The 14633-nt window shown below is 39.9% G+C and overlaps 1 protein-coding gene across 11 annotated transcripts in view; it reads left to right on the forward strand.

Annotated features, from left to right (window-relative positions):
• SEMA6A (semaphorin 6A) overlaps positions 1-14633 on the forward strand; it is a 113137-nt gene that overhangs the window by 69328 nt on the left and 29176 nt on the right. For 7 of the 11 annotated variants that reach the window (XM_026865512.1, XM_026865511.1, XM_026865501.1 and 4 more), the window contains 8 exons: positions 932-1063; positions 3843-3998; positions 5418-5594; positions 6313-6453; positions 6542-6622; positions 8647-8705; positions 10519-10539; positions 10673-10723. In XM_026865512.1, coding sequence (XP_026721313.1) covers positions 932-1063; positions 3843-3998; positions 5418-5594; positions 6313-6453; positions 6542-6622; positions 8647-8705; positions 10519-10539; positions 10673-10723 — 818 coding nt within the window. The remainder of the gene's footprint in view (positions 1-931; positions 1064-3842; positions 3999-5417; positions 5595-6312; positions 6454-6541; positions 6623-8646; positions 8706-10518; positions 10540-10672; positions 10724-14633) is intronic. The other 4 variants (XM_026865504.1, XM_026865505.1, XM_026865510.1 and 1 more) reach the window with 3 other exon arrangements.

Raw genomic sequence — 14633 nt, forward strand, 5'->3', positions numbered from 1 at the left:
AACAGTATTATAGGTCCTACATTTTTTCTTCGGTGTATAATAACCTACTGGTTAAAAGCAGGATTCAAAGTCTCAGCCAGCTGGGTTCATGCTATTTACCTGATAAAATCAAGCAGTGAAAGTCAGACATGAATACAGTAGTTCGTGTGTAAAAAAATAAAAGGCGGATAAATGCATAATTCATGCTTCCAAGTGACTGACAATGGGAAACCCCTAAGACTGTCAGAAAACATGTAGGAAAGGATATAATTATATTTAGACAATGCTATCGTGCAGTTGCATGCAAATAATCAAAAAGTTGAAATTTACAACTTTATGATCTAAACATAAAATTGAATTTGCTTCTATAAGCTCTTTACACCTCACTGAGTTAAGCAAATTCCTAAGCATACTTAACTTCTTTCCGTTGGAAAAACTTGGAGGTCAGGCTATGGAAGGATGGAGTAATAACATATAAATACCAGGTCAATGAAACGTCGTAGTATGCTCCCAGTTTGATCAACACCAACTTCTGAACTGTCTGCAGTGTATTTTTGTGGAATGACAGGGACTGTGAGAATTAATACCGAGAGATGTTGTGACATACAAGAACTGATTTCCAAATAATGGGCTCTGAATGAGACTGGCTATTACTCCTCATGCATTGCCAGTGGTACCAGGAGTTTCCCAGATTCTTTCCCTTCTTCAAGATTATTGCAATTACTTCTTTCTGTAGAGACTTTGAACAAATTGTGCTGGCAGGAGCTGTTTGCTGATTGGTATATTTCAGGCTTTTCCATGGGGCTGGCTTTTCCTGTCAATACTGAGAGGTTACAGAGTTCAGGATTGAGTAGCCTGTGACAGGAAGACTTCTATACAGCATGTTTTTCATTCAAGATTTTATGCATAACTGCAGAATGAGTAACAATTTCTGGGAAATGTCACTTTGCAGCATCCCTGGCTCTGCAGTCTGTGCCTATGATATGCTTGACATCGCCAATGTATTTACTGGGAGATTCAAAGAACAAAAGTCTCCAGACTCCACATGGACACCAGTTCCTGATGAGCGAGTGCCCAAGCCCAGGTATGTTTCATGGATAGTGATATTGTTCTGTTCCTGCACCACAGAACAGAGGTTTTTGATAATTTGAACAGCCTTGTAAGTTGCAGATACAACTGAAGATATATGTTAAAGAGAAGTTGAGTTGCATTTGGATCTAAGGTATGCAAGTGAAAATTTGTCCACTTAAGATTTGTGTAACGTGAATCAGGCCAGTATCAGATCCACTTGGTCGAAGTAATCTATCAAGAGTTGCAAATTGGTTCAGTAATGGATATTTAATTGTACATCATTATATCATTATAAAGCCTGCACCAGTTCTGTGGTTTGCTGTTCTGTGGTTAACATGCAATTTATGTGCCACTGAGGATGCATCATGAGGAGAAGAAAAACAGCATTCCATCAAAATGGAGATTCAGTTTACCTCATTCCTCGTATGAGTTATTTTCCTTGTTTCCTCTTTCCTACTCTTTGCATGTCACTTCTCTATTACACTCTTTTCATATTTCCCACAAGCACCCATTTCATGCAAGCTGCTGCTGACAGCCATTTGTTAACTCATTTACACCAGTGTCATTTTGCTCTGAGAATATAATACAAATGTAGATAAAGCAAATTCATTTGTCTCAGTCAAGCTCTACCACTTAATGTAAGTTTTACATTGCTTGTGCTATTCACATAACTTCAAAAGAAAAACAGATTTGAAGCTCTGTGGTGGCAACTGAGCTTTCTGCCTAAATCCAAATTTGGTCAATCATGTTTTAGAGTTGCTGAGTATAGTATTCCTGTGCTGTATTTATTCTGAAGTTGTCATTCAAGAGAAGAGCTTGGAGGTGACTGGAAAATCTGGTAAATTCTGTGTCTGTTTTCAGTCTGAGCCTTAGTAAGGCACCTTAGCACTGTTGCTGGACTTCCTTCTCCTTTTTTCAGTGTTTCAACAACTTGTTGACATGACAGGCTGCCTTGATAGTACAAGGCTGCATGAGGTCTCCAAGGTCATTTGTTTGCAACTTAGAGAGTATTGGCAGGGAAAGGGAAAAGAAGAGACATCTTCTCTTTCAGAGGGAATGAAGAAGAGAAAGTTGCATTATAAGTTCATGTGATGAGCCAATAACAGGCTAACAGTTATGATGAAGATGGGGAAATACTGCTTCTTCTAAGCTAGCAGGAGATAACGTGAACTGAATCGGTGAACCCTGTTTCATGTATCTGCTTAATAGAAATAATCGTTACTTCTAACTCGTCAAAATGCATGAGAGGCACAATACACCTTTGAAAGAAGGTCATTTATATTTTAATATCTCAGTATGGTGCAGAAACATTACTGCTCCTAGTGATCCTAATATTTCTTAGAAACATAGCAGAGCCTTTCGGCATTCTCGCTTCCCTTTTTGGCCGAGGTGCACAACAGTGTTAATTTGATTTTATGTTTACTTGATTAAACCAGGTTTGAGATTAAACAGGATTAATCCAATCATGTGATTAGGATTTAGGAGGAAATAGGCCTCCAGATTAGTTGTACCCTAGGCACCACAGTGCCAAAAGGCATATGCTGCTCCTTAGAGTTCCCTGGGAATGTCACCTCCTGAATCGGTGCCCTTGCAAGGTCCTAGGAGACCGGTGATGCCCTTGCTTTCTCCTTCTCTCCCTCTATTGCTAATTCTATATGCAGTTACAAGACAACCAACATATTTTAGATACAAAGAGTCAGAGCACACAGTCCCTGCTTGTAGTGTTCATTGTGTGTGTGTGACCAGACTCATTGCCCCAGCTAGTCCCCTCCAGTCCTTTGCTACCTTCTTACATAACATTTAGTTACCTGAGATTTTAATATTTATCTAAATCTGAACTACAGGTATAATAGGACAAGCCCTATACTTTGTTCCAGTTAGCGTTACTTCACTCTTGTCAGTGGCTCTATCCACGTCAAAGCAGATTAAAATGGACACTGCAGAATGTTTATGGGTGTGTGGTCCATCCTTCATCTTCACATCTCACAGTGACTCAAAAACTCGAAGAATAATAATGCTCTAGGAAGTGGGATCAAATGGGCCTTTTGTTGGAGAAAATAACCCACAAAATATTAATAACAGGCAAAGCATTTTGCTGCTTCCTGTGTAGAGGTGACCTGTCCAGGCAGGAAGGTTACGTTACCTCTGAGGAGCAGGGTAGATTTTAGGAATAGGGTGAGCAGATTTGCATTTAAGTTGTAAAAGAATGATTCGATAACATTTCAGTGAAAGTCCTCAGTGTGCTACCATATTTATATCATCTCTTCTGGATTGAAAAGGAGTAAAACTAATGTTTACATGGATGCTTGCTGGGTTGTCTTCTCCACTAGTATGCTTTCTACCAGACAGGAATGAAAGCATGATTCTTTCACACATGCTAAAAAAAAAATCAAGATCCTTTTGTATGTTGGGGACTGCTTTTTTTTCCAGTAAAGAGCAGTCAACTAGGCAAATTACAGATCAGAAAGCACTGATGTAGGCTGCATCAAGCCAAATGCACACATATAGTAATTAGGTTCCATATGAATGGATGAACTACAAACTATGTGTGTGTGTCACACTCCTGTTGAAAAAATGTCTGTGCTTCTAATGACATGTTAAGCCTTTTTGAGTGGAGGATAGAGCAGGATTTTAAGATTCTCCTGAAGGGCTGAACAAGTCCACCAGTCTTCTCAGTCATCCATTTGGATGCTTGTAATGCATATCAGATTTCACTGAGGGCTTCATTACAAAGGGAGATTTCCACTAGGCATCAAATAAGTGTTCTGGCTTTACCCTCTTGTTTTATTTAGGCCTGGTTGCTGTGCTGGCTCTACATCACTAGAAAAATATGTAACCTCTAACGAGTTCCCAGATGATACTCTGAACTTCATCAAAACACATCCACTGATGGATGAGGCTGTACCTTCCATTGTCAATCGACCCTGGTTCCTGAGAACAATGGTCAGGTGCGTACCTCCAGGTGGACTCTTGTCCTCGTCATAGCTGTCAAATTGTGCTAGTAGTCTGGCTCAGAATACTCTCAAACTCTGTAAACATCCTTGGTGTGCAGGCATGAATCCAGATAGGAATTATAGCAGTGCTGAGCAGATGTCACAGAACTCCCTGAGCAGCTTTCAAGATAGGAAAAAAACCTCAGTCCTTTCCAACCACTCTGTGCTGAAACCAGGTCTTGAAGGAAATGCCTTGCAGGGAAGGTTGACCAGCCTTTTAGTTTAAGGGTCAGTGTTTGGGACAGCTCTCTAGAAAACTTTAGGCAAGGATCAGCAGACAGCCCAGGGATATGAACACAGGATACAAACATGTCTGCCAGGATATGTTCACAGGATATGAAAATGTCGGTCGGGTTATGTACTGGTATGGCTTAATGTTTACAGAAGTGTACAGGCAGTAGTCACATAATCTGTATTCTTTCTATGACAGCAAGAGAAAATTACTAATGAAGAGATTTGATCAGAGACTCATAAATCAGCAAGCAGCAAATATGCCATCCCCTTCCAATCAAAATACATTCCTACTCCATGCTGTGGTCACTATACTACTTATCTACCCTACAGTTGTGAACAAAATGATGTGGCTAACTTTTTCCATATTTCCCTCTCTTCCTCCATACAAGGGTAGAGTTTTGTGCTGGATAGTGTTTAGCTCTGGAAGGGCCTGAATTAGTTTTAGTAATGTATCTTCTGTCAGGTTTTTATGTCGGGTTTTGTATCTCCAACCAAAGATAAGAGCAGCAGGCTCTGCAGAGCACTTTCCTTTGATCACCTGTACCAGGTAACTGGTACCAAATCACCAGAACTCATTTTCAATAAATTACATATTTCCAAGATTCAGTATCATCTCAGCACTGAACTCATTTAGTGTCAGTTCTGTGATTATTTTTAGTGAGGTAAAATGGTGTTTAGTGTCTCACTATTGCACTGGCACAGCTTTTCTTGCCAAAAAAGTTGAATGTAGATCATTATTGCTGCTTTTAATGTGACAGAACTTGCAATTAAAAATAAATCTCACTGTGATGATTTTTTTTTCCCTGACAGAGGAAGTCACCAGACTAGTACTTTGCTTTTGATTGGAAAGATAATTCATAAATGACCTCAGACTCTTAGCACCCCTTTAGCTTTTTGCAAACACTTCTGCTATCTATTGGACATAGGGACATGCAAACAAACACACAAAATTCCCTACTATTTGGGGAGCCAAACTGATACAGTCTCTGTTGACTTATAAGGTTATTCAGCTAGAAAAAGTGCTTAAATATGTTAGATAGTTGCTAGAAGGCTACCACACAGTTATCTGATGTGGAAAAAGTGATAAAATAAATGGCAGCATGATCCCAAGTGATGCAAAATGCTGTATTGTTCTTCTAGATACCGCCTGACCAAAATTGCTGTGGACTCTGCTGCTGGACCATATCAGAACTACACCGTGGTTTTCTTGGGATCAGAGAAGGGAATCATCTTGAAGTTCTTGGCACGGACAGGAAACAGTGGTTTCCTAAATGACAGCCTTTTCCTGGAGGAGATGAATGTTTACAATCCTGAAAAGTGTGTATATCTGATTCTTTGTACTCATGTATGGGTGACTTTGAACTCCCAATTTCCCAGAGAGTAGGTTCTCCCACAAAATGGGAAATGGTTAGAGAAGCCAAGTTTTTTGAGTAATTTTAAATTGCTTGGGGAGGGGATGTCTGCTTTTCAGTCTCTACATTGCAAGAAGATATTTTTTATTCAATATGTGTAGAAAATAGCCCATCCTGTGCAGCAGTTGGTGGATAATTAAGAGTGAAGTTATGCAAAGGAACTTTAATTTTCTAATCCTATAAAAAAAATGATTCCTCTCCAAATAACTCAAGAAGCAGCGAGCCACTTTCCAAGGGAAATTTCCCACATTTCAGCCTTCCTCAAATATTCCTAAGAGGGCTTTGAAGTGGGCCATAATCATGCAGAAATTTCAGCTACTTTGAGTGGTGGAGAAGAATAAACACAAAAATGAAGTGCTCTCAGAAAGCTTGTCTGGTGTACTGTCTCTCTCCACTCCTTATTCCCGTCCCATGCATTTTTAATACTCAGTTATATGTCTGTCAGTGTTTTAGTGCCTATTGTGTGTTCTTTTTCCTTCTTTTTTTCAGTTCTACCTTTCTCAGGTTATTTTTATGGGAGTTGTTTTTGGGGTGTTTTTTTCAGCTTGAAGAATCATTAAGTTTCCATCTGGTTTCTCAGCAGAACTCACATATAACCTTATCTCACTTTTTTTTTGAATCAGGTGCAGCTACGACAGCGTGGAGGACAAACGGATTGTGGGCATGCAGCTTGACAAGCCCAGCAGTGCCCTGTATGTCGCCTTCTCCACCTGTGTCATCAGGGTTCCCCTGGGACGTTGTGAGCGTCATGGCAAATGCAAAAAGTATGTGTTTTCTGTCAGAAGCTTGCACATCAGGCATGGGGAAGGTGGGAGCACTTACGAATGCCACCTTGTGTTCTTCTTTCTCAAGGGCCTGCATAGCCTCCAGAGACCCCTACTGTGGATGGGTGAAGGAGAGTGGGGTGTGCACACAGCTGGTCCTTGGCTCCAAGTGAGTAAGAGCTCTGGCTGGACGGGCCATGAAGCTCTGGTGGTGGCGCCAGGCAGTCTTGGGCAGAGCTATTTGAAACATGAGGCTCTGAGAGAAGGAAAAATGTGGGAAGTGTTTGTTTCTACCTTATTTGCATTCACCTCTGAAGTGTCTCACAAATTTTTCTGATGTGAACTGTCAGCTGATTGGTAACTGATGAAAGAGGAGGAAGAAGAAAATGAAAGAGCTATACTAAGGTCCATGTGTTATTGAAAGGAGGGAACTGGATGGCTATGTCTGGACCAGCCCACACTGGAGCCATCACAGCTGATTAAAGAGGCAATAGAATCCAAATTAAATTACTGGAGCAATTTGTCCACTGAAAACAAAACCAGTCCTTCTAATTTAGTATGCATTACTAAGAGGAATCACAGAGCACAATAAGAGCTCTGATTCAGAGAAGTGCTGGATCTCCCCTTGCTTAATGGTAGAATTTAATTATTTTATAATAATGGAAGTCTGTGAAGGTTTGTTTAAATGTGGTTACTAAAGCCTCCTTGCAGGGAGCAGACCCACTTCAGAGCTCTCATTTCTTGGCAACATCTGACACACCTCATGCTTGCCCACTCTGAGGTACAGCTATACTTCCTCAAGGCAGTGGTGGAAGTGTAGCACAAACACCACACAACCTCAGCATCCCCACAGCTGACCTCACTTAACCTTGCTTTTAAACAGGTCTTCAGTATATAATGGATGAGTTTTCATCCCTGTGCTTGTGTCTTGTTCTTAATTAGCTATTTCAATTCAGATTGTTTTGGCCACTGGGGATGCTATAGCTATATCTGTCTGTATATGCTTTACTATGAGAGCGTGGACTGCACCTGACTGGACATTTGGTAGAATAACGTTAAAATGTGTCTATGTCAGTATCAGGTTTTCTCAGCATTGCTGAAGTGCTTGAGTCTTCTTGCACTTCCATGGCAAGTTGTAGGGGACTTAGGTACCTTACTGTTAAAAGCAGCTCCTGTTTTTATCAATAGATCCATCAGACATAAGCAGTGCAGATTGCAGTGGTGCAGTCCAGAGGCAAGCAAGGCAGGTCACTCTGTCCAATGCATAGCGCTTAGGAAGGAGATCCAGATCAGCTGTGAAGATGTCTGGTCAACTTCTAGGCAACATGAGGCAAAGATGTTAGCTGCCCTCCTAAAGTAGGTGACAGTTGAGCAGGAGTTTTAAGAGCATGGAGTTGGCAATGAGGTGTTTGCAAGGGTAATTATGCCTCAAGGGCAGTATCCTAACTAATGTAGACAAGGGCTTTCTTTGAAGGCTTTCCAAGGCTCTTGTCATTCACCTTTGACCACACAGGAAGTTGGAAAAACAGTTTCACTAGTTATCCAAAATCACAGGCAGAGGTTAGGAGTGTAAACTGGGCATGTCAGCCAGAATAGCCTATGAGTGTTTTTCAGTAGACCCACTTGAATTCAGTGGAATGCCTTCTGTGGACTGGACCTTACATCTTGCAGCCTTGTCTAGCACAATACCTAAATGATTGCTGAAATGCGGGTTGTTTTCCCCCAGCACAGTGCCTGCTCAATGGGTTAGCTTCCTTCTCACGTCAGTGTCAGTGCACCTTGTCTGCTATATGGACAAGTTAAGGTAGAATCATAATTGCCTCTGATAATATTACATATTATAGACATATTCATATATATGATATTATATATTCATATCTATATCTAGATATATAGATTTATTCATATATTTTAAAATATGAATCTGTTTTCCTTTCTCAACAATGAGGCATGCAGTGGATTTTTAAAAAGTAATAATAAAAAGACAAAGCATCATCAGAAGCCAAGAAATCATTAAGCAGTGATGAGTAACTTGAATGTCTGTGTTGTAATTTTTCAGCCTTTGAATGGAAGTTCCAAAGAAAGGGCCAGTTTCACGGCAGGGCTTTATTCAGTTGCACGGTGATAATTTCTTTCTGGTAGTGCCTGTGACTTGTTGTTATTCATACTGTTTTGTTTCTTTCTGTTATTTAGACTGGCATTTGAACAGGACATAGAACATGGCAATACAGATGGCCTGGGTGACTGCCAAAGTAAGCAAAGCTTTTACCCTCTATTTACCATGTGTCACAGCATCCTTTTGAATGCCTCAAATCACCATTACCTGTCAGGCATTCTTTTGTACAATATAAGCCACAACAGGAACAGCAACTGAGCCTAACGATGCAGGTTCAGAAGAGGAACGGTTGTTTAAATGTATTTAAAGAAAATAGCCTGGCTGATGTGATTTTTACAAACACCAGACTTCAAAGCGGTTGTATAGTGAGAAAACCTTGTTTCTAGGGGATATTCATTATAGCAATGGCATAATGAATTATGTGTTCAGTGTCTTTATTAGCCATGGTGGTTGGGCTGTTTATTTAGATGTACAGAAGTGGCTTGGTTTCTTGCTGTAGACTGTGACTTGGACTACATTCCCATGCAGGACAGGGAAACAGTGAAATATACCATCAGCTTTCAATCTGGATCAAGAAGTGGGAACTATTTAGTTTGTGAATCTTAGTGGATTTTACACACAGGATGGACAACATAACGGTATTAAGGGTCGGGCACTACTGAACTTGCCTGAGAAATTGTGATGGTAAACCTTAGGTACTGACATTGTGACTTGGAAGCTTAAACACAGTCTTTAAACATTTATGTTTTGCACTGAGATGCTTAAATGTGCACAGCTTGCACTACTTGCATGCTGTTTTCTGAGGCTTCAGGAGTACCAACATCTGATCAGGACAGCTCTTGTTCAAAGTGTTCTTACCAAGGCTGGTTTAATTCTGAACCCCAAATATTATTTATAAACCTTATGAAATCAAGAATCACATTCTTTTCAGTGTAATTTGCACTGATGCTTGTAGATGCAATAAAATTACTGAAGCTGAGGAAGTAATGTATGGTGAGTCACTAGTTTTGGAATACAGAGCAAAATAACAGAGGTCTAGAGTGTGCCATTGGATACAGTACAGGCCAGCTTCTCTGGAGAAAGCCAGGACCTTCTCATACCTTGTGCATCCTTGTTCAAGAGCCATCTATTACTGTGATCACTGTGCTTGAACAAGTACAAGGATTTCAGCCTTTGCATGTCCCCCATCTCAGCTACACCTCTCTCTGCCTCCGCTCTAAGATAGGGTTACATAGGCTGTCTCTTGAGTTTTTTGAAGAAGGTGTACACATAGTCCTTCCTGTGCTCCCTGTAAAATGGGTTAGCACCAAATCAGGTCAGTTCCCAGCTGTTGCAACTTTGCCCTTTTCAGCCAGTTCTGCTCTCCTTGGGCAAATAGGTTAGAAGGGAGTGGGGTGTGCCTGATACCAGTTAAATATAAAAGAAGGGTAGGAAATTATTCAGAAACAGCACACTGTGCTCATGGAGAGATATCTGCTCCTGTGCAGAGAGCAACAAAGCCCATACCCTGCTAAAGTCCCTCTTTAGCCCTGAACGATGCATTGAACCTTGACACTGCACAGGGGTAGATTTCACTCCCTGCTAACCAAGCTGATCTTATTACTTCATGTGGTCTTGGGTCATGTGAGTTTTGTCCTCACTGACTCACATTGCTAGCTGCATCGCTTGTAGTGTCTTGCGTTAGATTTGTTCTTGATCTTGCAAAGAAACCCACGGCAGGGAGGGCACTAGCCTTCCCACTTGCTATCCCTTGCACAGGGCTGGTCATGAACACTTTCAAAGCCAGACATTGTTTTTGGTTATATCTGAATATTAGTTTTGCCTTTGTCCTTAGGGTACTAATCACATACATATAAATATCAGCTGAAGCATAAAAGGTTGCTATCAGGAAACTGTTAAAAAGAAAAAATGAGAGAGAAATAATGATTTTTCCCCTGTTTGTCTTTCAGATTCCTTCGTAGCCCTGAATGGTAAGGAAGTTCTTAGTTTCATTATTTACTGACAGCAAATCCATTTTGGAGGAATCACTTTTTACTAAAACTTTTAAGTATTTTCATACTTTTGTTTTATTTAATGTTTCTTCCCAATTTATTTTGTTCATAGACATTTCAACTGCTTCACCTGATCATGAAATGTCTTACGACACAGTGTATGGTCAGTTTATGGGTGTTTTTAAAAATTCTCCTCAGATTCTTGTGTTAGATAGTAGTTCCTGTGCTCAAATAGCTGTTACCCTTTTTGACTTGTTTTGTCTTGGTTTTGAGGGCCTGATTCACTAATTACAACTAGGATTAAGTCACACCTCTTGATTTTTAATCCCTCTTTCCTAGTCCTCTCTCAAAACTGTCTCCATTGAATTAAAGTCAAATATGGCCTACTTTAATGGCATACCAGAAGACATCATTAAGAGCATGCTTCATCTGAACACTCAGACAAAGGAACACTTGAGTACAGTGATGCATCTTACTTGTTTGCCAGGAAAAACAAGATAGCAGCTCATATCTCCCTCATGAGTTGTCCAGGCTGGTGTCATTGACTGCTACAGCAACCAGTCAGAGGTACCTTAGGGAAAGGAGAACTGTCACTGGGTTACAGAAAGATCTCTCATAAGGAAAATTAACCTCTTAATCATGTGAGTTGAGACTGGGTTATGCCTTGGTTGCTGAAGGTTCCTGTAACTTTAGGGTGAGTCACTTATGTTGTCCATACATAAGTGACTCACCTAACATACAGGTTTCAGTATCATAATGCCTGAATGGGGCCTAATCTGTTAAAAAAAAAAAAAAAGGATTCACATAGCAAATTAAATGACCTGATCTGAAGAGAAGCATTTTTGCAAGCCTAGAGTAACAGTTTTCCATGAGGCAGCTCTTAATCTGTGCTCACAGTACTTTCCATCACTTTGTTCTGTATATTTGGAAGTGGATTACACCGGTACTTGAAGTGCAGAATAAATGTCTTCATGAGGAATTATTGCAGAATAAATAATCACTTTAAATTCAGACCTAGACTTATATTGCAATAGTTTATAGACATCCTGATCAAAGACAAGTACTCGCAAGCTAAAAGGATGTGTGGTATTGCTCCCAGTGAAGTCAATGGCAAATTTCCATGTGGGATGGGAGCTTGCTTGTGAAATTACTTTCAGGCTGTACAAGACGTTCCCCAGAGTTAGGGAAAATTAACCATATGTTTGGCTGAATGTAGCAAGAGGTAGGTTAATGTTCAGTTGTGATGAACGTTTAATTGATCCTTTAATCTTGTGCCTACAAAATACGTAGGTACAAAACAGAACCAACAGCAGCTCAGTACAGCAGCATATAAATAACTGGAGGCAAACTAATACTGTTCAACATTTGTAAAAATAAAATCAAATTTCCCGTGTTGTTTATTACCAGGAAATGGAAAATGTCCAGGTGAAACTTGTTTGAAAGTATAATAATGAAAACCTGTGAAGGGAATGTACAAAATCAAAGACAAGTCAAGACTTCATAATATATGGAAGACTTCTGGTTTCATATGCATATACAGCTTGTACTTTCTTTCATTTGAAAATTGCTATATTTCTAATAAAGAGAGCAGTAATTAAAGAACAGTAATATTAAAATCTGTACTGCTGAATATAAAGATAAAGCAAATGGCCTTGGGCATAGTGCTGATGTGCCAGAAATGTTCTACGTTTCCTGCTTATAAGTGCATTTGTCGGCTGCACAGTTATAGCTGTGGGGATATAGTTCTGGATCTTGTCAGCTACCATATTAGTAGGGACTTCTGCAAAAACTGGTATTTTAATCTAACCAAGAAAGCAGAAGAGTGATTCAAGTAAGCAGCAGAGTGAAAAAAGCAGCAGTCCCAGGGAGCACAGGTAACAAAAGGGAGTTCATTTTACAGTCCAGGCATGTCAGGCCCAAAGACAGACTATATGAATTAACCCAGCTCTTAATGCAGTACCCTACAGCCAGATGCAACAGAGAAATGCTGACCCAACATGAGCATTGGTTCCCATTCATGTCCTGTCTTTCATGGATTACTTCACTGACTATCCTCAGGTACATCCTGATAATGTGGTCTCTAGGCAAGTCAACTCTTCCTTTTATGGGTTTGTTAAAATACCCATTCTGATATTACTGCTGTCAGTCTTTCTTTTTACCTACCATGGCAAAATATGAAAGGAAATGTGCTAGTCACCTCTATTGATCTTCCACATGAGGAATGTAAAAAATTCCAGCATGAGGTAGTAAACCAGTCTCAGTAAACATGTTTGTGTTTGCTAACTGTAGTAACTGCTCTGAGTCATTTTTGTTCTTGAAAAAATGAAAATTTTATAAATGCTACATTTTAATGTTACTGAGTAGAGTTAAATGCATAAGTAAATGGTTTTTCATAATAGAATAAACCTCAGAACTCTGGAATATACCAGAATGCCAAGCAAGTGAATGCTCAGGGTGCTTCTGGATCCAGTGGGCTAAATATATCCAAAGGCATCAGAAACTCCAGTTGCAAAAGAAGTCTTAAGGCCTGATTCCCTTGATTACTCCACTATAAATCAGCTTACTTCAACAGACTTACTGCAAATCCATAGCAACATGAGTGAAAGGAGAACCAAGCCCTTAATCTTTGTATTCTTGCCATCAGCCTCTTCCTGAATTTGGCAGGTGGGCTCTTTTTTCTGGGCAGTTTCATGTGATTGGTTGTAAACAAGTAAAGTGCAAAGTCCACACAGGTGACTGTTCAAGGAGGAGATAGCAGGCTAGGTCAAAGAAAAATGATGCAAGAGCCACATATTTAAACAAGATTAGGCTAGATTCCTCTGCAAAATTGTAAGCAGCTTCAATTACCTTTGGAAACATCAATTCTTAGTGAACTGGGCCCTTATTTTACCCCCTAGCCATAGTCCTTCCTCTGTAGTATTGATTTAGCCTTTCCCTCTAATTGTCTAATTAGGTTGCTATAGCTGTTAATAGGATAGTGTGCAGACATCTTAACCTCTGAGATCCTAATGACTTGTGCATATTAGAGCAACTATCAAATACGTATTGAATCCGTGTCTTTGTTTTAAACCTGCAAAAAACCTCCGTATGTTTTACAAGTGCACTTCAGAAAGAGCTACAGTTACAGAAGTGCAGCCCTTCTGAATCATTATCTGTGCCTGTAGACACTAAGTGCTTTTTACTCTACTTCTGTTACTTGATTACAGCACTCCAAATGAAAAGTTTCTGCAAATAATGGAAGCACCTAAACCAGATTATTTTAAAACTGTCTAGTTTGATTTTTACATGTTTATTTTAAACAAAGATGTTCAAAAAGCACTGTGTCTGCAGTTTTTCAAATTGTTTTAAAACAAAGGCAGAATTGGTTTTTTTGATGTTTAGATATTAACCAATATTAACATAGAAGTACTGATCACATCTCGGATATGCTTAAAACCTCTTTGAATTGCAGTGAAGTCTATTTACATAGTCACAGTGGTAAAAATGGTGTAATGGGAAAAAAAAGGCCCACTACATGTTGCAAAGTATACAGCACATTGTAAGGTTTAATAATGGCTGTGCATGAGAGGGCCAGGAATGGATTGCCTGCCACTTCAGTCTTTTCTCTGAGAGAAATTTAACTAGCTCATCCATTTGTGGTGCCACTCTGCTCAGAGGTGAATTTCACCCAGCAGGACTGGCTATCCAGGCACTTACAGGACCCAGTGATACTTGCTTATGGGAGCAGCCACTGCCCAATAGTAAGCATTTCCAGAATACAGCTCTAACAAAAGTGGGACAGCCTGTTAAGGTCTGATCTGCTCCTGCCCTGCTTCTTCAAAACCTAAAGAAAAAAAAAGTTTATCTCGATTTGGTGTGGAAGGTTGTTTCTCAGTTTGTACTACACTAACATGTTAGTAACAGAGCAAATAGACTGATTTCTCACATCTGTATGAAACCCTTCTTTACCTAATGACCATCTGGTACACATTAATGTCTTCACAAAGACTTAACTTTGCGTTATGAAGAAGTTCTCTGTGTGTTTGCAGCATGTGATCCAGGAAACCTTTTTTTATCCCCCCCCCCCCCCCCCC

This window comes from Athene cunicularia (genome assembly GCF_003259725.1).
Source record: "Athene cunicularia isolate RWA chromosome Z unlocalized genomic scaffold, athCun1 chrZ_part1, whole genome shotgun sequence".
Classification (NCBI taxonomy): domain Eukaryota; kingdom Metazoa; phylum Chordata; class Aves; order Strigiformes; family Strigidae; genus Athene; species Athene cunicularia.